Raw genomic sequence first — 6,000 nt, 5'->3', positions numbered from 1 at the left:
CGGTCGCGCATGAACGTGAGGCCAGGTGGCATGGGATGACAGCGGCCGTTGTCGGCAGAGACCAAGACGAGGCTGTGTTGTGTTTCCGTACGGGCTTTGCAGCACTCGACGCCATTTGTCCTTGCCCTTCTCGTTTGGGGCTCCCTCGCGTGACCCATCTCCGTGACCCTTCCCCGCCTCGGGCCAGGCTCGGTGCAACTGGGCAAGCATTATGAATAGCATTTGATGCAGTCTATCCTGTTCTTTGCTTGTCACTTGCTTGGTGTTGGCAAGCGCGACCGACAGTAGCTGGTGCCGTTTGCCAACTCCGGATCGCCCCGAGCGCCGGGTCATTCCCTCGTACCACCGCCAGGCGTCGCCCTTTGACCACAAGCGTCCTGTTGAGCCCGGTGCCAGTTTGCCCGCCACCTCTTGCTGGCAATCATGGCTGCTCATCTCCTTGGGGCCCCTCCCCAACGCGCGCAGCGACCTGCACTTGCCATTCAACCTCGGCGACTGCTCCTTCTTCTCGCCATCTTCCTCCCGTATCTGTCGGAAGCCGCAGTGCCTCTTCAAGTTCGGGTGCTTGAAGATAATGACCGGAACAGCTCTGCCCTCATCCAAGCCGTCACTGCCTTTGCCAACCAAGCCTTCTTGCCCAGCACAACATGCGGCTCTCCGGGCGGCCTCCTCAGGCTGGCCGCACCGAATGACCCTTCCGTCGACATTGTCATTGACATGCGCTGGTCCAACGTCCAGCAACCCGTCAATCTCACTGGAGCTCTTTATCTCCCCATGCACCCCCTGATCGAGGGCGTGGCCACTGCCACCCCGCTAGCTCAACGAGCCACCATCATCCAGAATCTAGGTCTCCACAAAGACACAGCGACCAGTGCCCTCATGTCCTTTCTCAAAACCCTGGGCTGGACCACCGTCAAGCTCCTCACCGAGCGCTGCAGCTGGATCGACCTTACCTCGGAAGAGCAAGTCAGCTTACAGAGCGCTGCGGCTGAACACGAGGTGGGCCCACCCTCACCCTTTTTTCTGTCCTGGCCTGTTTCGCCTCCTTCGTGACCCCCAGCCAATGATCATGCTCAGGAGGAGATTGGCCTCAGTGATCTTGATCATCTGGAACAGCCAAGCTCTCATGTGCAACTTGCCATGCTTGTTGTGCTCATAGATTGAAGTGTTTGCTCGTGGCTTCAACCTGGGTACACAATGCCTCAGCTCTGGCTTCAACTCCCGCTTCATCTGGCTCGTTCTTGCCGATGAGGCTAACGAACTAGTCCAGCAAATTTTGAACCTCTACAACGCTGGCCATCTCGAACAAGGGTGCGCTCAGCCCGCTCCATGAAGCCTAACTTCCGCACTACCCACGACCCTGGTACCCCAAGTGACCGCGAGCTTGCCTGACCCTTTTTCCGTCTGATCCACCCTTTAGCCACGTCTTTGTGTTTCCATCCGACTTGAGCCCCATCTCAGTGCCCATTATCTGCGAGTCTCTCCTGGCGTTCGACCACCCAAATGCCAGCAAAGCTTCTGTGCGTTTTTTTTTTAAGAAAGCTTCCTCGTCTGAATCAGAACCGTTGCAGAGTCCTACCATCGCCTCACCACGTATCCATTGGGCGCCTGCAACCGGCACAACACCATCAGGCCTTTTTTGAGGCCAACGTGATCTCATTTGGCACCTTCCCAGGCAGTGACAGCGTCCAATCCGCTTTGGATACAATAGCAGACACGGCCGACATTGCCCGTACGTTTTCCACAGTGTTAATCACGCTCCTCGGCCCTCGTAGCCACATGTATATCTTGTGGCCATGCTATCTTTTGCCCACCACCGCTCGTCTCATCCGTATGCTGCACATCCTTGGCAGCTCTGACATGGCAGCCCTACACCTCGCGCAGCGCCCTAATTATCGACGCCATCCTCTACTCGGGCCGCATTGCTCAGTTGGTCACTTGTCACAGCAATTCCCACCTCACCGCCAGCATGGCGCCTTTTGTGGAAGCCCTTGTGCGCTACTCCAATCGACCCGGGCGTCGATGGGACTCTCCCATTGAAAGCGAGGCCGAGACTCCCCACTTTTTTGGCCAGCGTCCGCCCATCTGGACGGGTCCCAAACTCATCATGCTGATAAACGTATGTTGCCTACCTCGCTAGTTCTGGGAGCTTAGCCTCTTGGCGGTTACTTTGGTCGTTCTCATAGTCGCGTCGGTCATGTCCTCCCCCCCCCCCCTTGTTTTTTAGTCTGACGGCGAACAGATACTGTATTCACCAACTGGTGCCCGCACATGGCGACCATGGCTCATGTTGAACAACTCGGCTTCCCTCTATCCTGTCCCCCTCATCCCTGTGGACATTAACATTATTTTTGCCTTTGGCCGGTGCGTATCGTTGCCCAGGTTCGTCTTCTCACCGATGCAAATGCTCACCCATGACACTGCCCTCGCTGGCGGGCCTTTTGCTTGCGTCACAGGCAAAATCCAGCCGTCCAACCAGGCGTCGCGGCTGCTGAAGCCTTTGCAATCGCTGCGCTTGAGTTTTTCACCGAGCATCGCCCTCAACTACGCCTGCTGGGATCTCTGCGCGATACCTATTCCACCTCCTGCTCAGGCGTTGCTCGTGAAGTGGTAGATGGCAACGTCTTTCACGCTTTAGCAGGCGGAGTCATTTCCGAATGCACGGTCCAGCTTGCCAACATCACTGCTCCAGCCAACATGCTCACTGTCTCTCCTGGTGCTACCGTGGCCAGTCTCTCCAACACCGACATTTACGCTTCCTTCTTCCGTCTCAATCCATCATCCCCCTTTTATGGGACCTCAGTGGCACGCTGGCTCCAGGCAACCCAGTTTGATTGCGCTTCGATGATTGTCGACCCCAGCTTCTTGGCCAACGTCGAAGCTGGAGCAGCCTTTCAAGCCGAATCCCAACGGATCGGCATTGCCACCGAGGCCTTTTACTTTAACAACTCCGCTTCCACCGCAGGCATGCGCGCCATGCTTGAGGATGTTTGGCGTGCGGGTTCTGGCGTCATTGTTGTTATGATGTGAGTAGCTAGCTTGCTCTTCTGTCCCGTCCAATGGCCCACCTTCACGGCTCTTCAATCCGCTTGCATGACGTTGACTGGTGGTGTTTTGCCTTGTGTAGGTTGGCAGCGCAGGCGAACATCCTGTTGGAGGTGGCCCGCGTCATGGGTATGTTTGAGGAGAACTTTCTCTGGGTCTTTAGCAGCTTTGCCGCCATTCCCACCACCTACTCGCCCCAGATCCTGCAGGCAAGCTTGAATAAGGTGGTCATGATCAAGGTGACACCACCCGCCTTCACAACGCAGGTCTCCAAGGATTATCTAAATTACTTCTCCACCACGGGCCATCAAGCGTTTGTGGACGTGACGACGGCACGGCCATACACTGTGGGATTCGCAGACGCCGTCAATGTCATATCCTACGCTGCCGTTCAACGGCTGCACACATATCAGTTTGGCGCCAACGTGACGGCGACCCGGATCGCACTCGTCGAGGGTGTTAGTGACTTCCTCATCAACAAGACGATCGATGGCATTGCTTATTCTCAACTCAGCTTTGACGAGAAGCATAACGTGCACGTGTCTGCGCAGATCCAAGTACCGAACATTGATGCATCCGTGCGCATCCTGGGTCTTATCAATGACGAGACGGTGGACTTGAACATGACATTGTGGAAATCACTCGGTTCCTTCAGCTGTGTCGGACCCAGCTTCCCGACTACCACCGTGGACCCAGCCGCAGTGGGTGCCATTTTGAACGAGAGCAAAGGCATATCTTTAGGGGGCATTTTGGGCATTGCTTTAGGCATTGCGCTTTTGTTAGCTCTCCTGGTTGTGATGTTGCTTCTGGTGCGCCGCCGAAACAAGGGCGACTACGAGGCCCATGACTTCAAAGATGAGCTCTCTCATTTGGAGAGCCTAACACCGCTCAAGGGTCTTGTCGTGCCAGACGAACTTCCTCGCCATCGCATCGTTCTGGGCGAGGAGGTGGGCAGCGGTGCTTTTGGATCGGTTCACGAGGGTGTACTACGCATGCCCTCCACCAACCAGCGCGTTCGCGTGGCCGTGAAAACGCTCCGAAACGAGGGACTCGACAACACCGTCTTGGAGGAGTTTTATCATGAGGCTACCATGCTGGCGCAATTTGCCAACGAGCCACGCATCGTGAGTCTTCTCGGTGTGGTCACCCTTGGTCGCCCATTGCTGATGGTCATGGAGCTCTGCGAAAAGGGCGCGCTCGACGAGTGCCTGCGCAGCTACTTCTTCAAGGACCAAGAGCTCTCTTGGGTCGTCAAACTTCGCATGGCGGCCGAGGTTGCCGACGGCATGAGCACAGTTGCATTGGCTGGTGGCCTACATCGTGATTTGGCCGCGCGGTTCGTACTCGGTCTTACTCGCTGCCGCCTCTTCTTGCATCGTCTGTGCCTTGCCCCTTTCCCTTCTTCGTTTCTGTTCTCGCTCGTCTGTAGATGTGGTTGTTGCAGTCTTTCTCCGCGTTCGCTTCAACTCACTCCGACGCGTTGCCCGTCTCATAGCAATGTGCTTGTGACCGAGGACATGCATTGCAAAATTGCCGATTTCGGCATGTCCAAAGATCGTCGTTACTACATGACCAAAGGCAACCGTCTTGTGCCTGTGCGGTTGGTTCCTGAATCTGTTTTTGGGCTTCTTTTATGCATTGGTTTTATCAAGCATGCTGCTTCAGTTTATTCCATCCGTTTGACTCACATCTCGTCGACGTGCTCTTGGATGTGGCGTAGCTGGGCTGCTCCAGAGGTGTTGAAGGATCAAGTCTACTCCACAGCTTCTGATGTCTGGTCCTTTGGTGTTCTGATGTACGTAACGCCTTGGTTCCTGTGACTTCTGACTCTGATCGAACGAATCAAAGGTGCACCTGTCCTTCCCTGACCGTGTGCTGTGGATAGGTATGAGATGGCCATGAATGCGGCATCCTTGCCGTACGCTTCCATGAGCAATCCTGCCGTTCTGATTGCTGTGTCTGCCGGGTATCGCCTCGAGCGACCGCCTACGTGCCCGTTGGTGGTCTACGATATCATGCGTTCATGCTGGCTTGAGCGACACGAACGCCCTTCCTTCAGCGAGCTGTACGTGCGCTTGCGCGAGGTACAGCGTCTCGTAAACGCAGAGCAGATCTCGCTCGACCCTGTCCGATACATTGATGGCGAAAAGGACCAGAACAACCTTGGGCTGAGTTTCGAGGCATTAACCGAGCCGAGCCGAAACCTCAACTCATTGCCCAACTCAGGCAAGCCGAGTGAAGGCACCGAAGCGTCAGCCGATGCCACCCGTACCACGCGAGACACAATTCTGCGGGTCGAGCCGTACCAAAGTTTTGCTGCAAATCCGTTGACTCAAGCAAATCGGCTGTCAGAGTGGCAAGCGCGGCGAGGAACACCTGGCCACGATGACATGCTTTATGAGCGGTTTACTGTGTTGTAGGCTGAGCTCGCAAACCGAAAGCTGTCTGCTCGGGATATCTGGTTTGACCTGTGTGTTGATGAGTTGTAAGCTAGCAATATGAGCTGTTCGATACCATCTTATTTCCATTGATTGTGCCATGATAATTGACTATTGTTCTTGAGCTGGCCTGATTGGGGGTTCCTTTTTTTTTTCCATCACTTGAATGCAAGCTGACGCGTCAAGTTGACACGCAAACCATAGAAACGATCAACAACTTGTGTGATTGACGTGCCACAGAATGAAGCTAAATCGAAAAACCAAAACAGCATTATGGAGAATAAAATCCAGCTGAGAGATCCACATCTGAGAGCTTCATCAAGTTGGTGTGGATAGACCGATAGGAATACACACACATCAATCAAGTTCGCCACAAGTCCCTTGGAGACCGGTAAAAACAAGAGGGGTTGGGGTCGGGGGTTGGAGGATGGGGTTCTGTCAGAGCTAGGCTAAATAGGGAAGGCGATCATAACTAAAAACGCGCACTGCGCCTCTTTTCGTCTCCTGTTGAAAAAAC

The 6,000-nt window shown here is 54.8% G+C and overlaps 1 protein-coding gene across 1 annotated transcript; it reads left to right on the top strand.

Annotated features, from left to right (window-relative positions):
* Nucleotides 1–3,956: 3,956 nt before the first annotated feature.
* On the top strand, nt 3,957–5,114 carry MONBRDRAFT_2432 (uncharacterized protein; the record flags this gene model as incomplete). Its single annotated transcript, XM_001743470.1, has 4 exons — nt 3,957–4,381; nt 4,541–4,645; nt 4,766–4,840; nt 4,931–5,114. Coding segments are annotated over 4 exons (789 nt in total), but the record flags the coding sequence as incomplete, so codon positions are not given.
* Nucleotides 5,115–6,000: the final 886 nt, after the last annotated feature.

The sequence above is a fragment of the Monosiga brevicollis genome, genomic scaffold (assembly GCF_000002865.3).
Source record: "Monosiga brevicollis MX1 MONBRscaffold_3 genomic scaffold, whole genome shotgun sequence".
Taxonomy (NCBI): domain Eukaryota; class Choanoflagellata; order Craspedida; family Salpingoecidae; genus Monosiga; species Monosiga brevicollis.
This window is presented reverse-complemented; position numbering and strand designations above follow the sequence as displayed.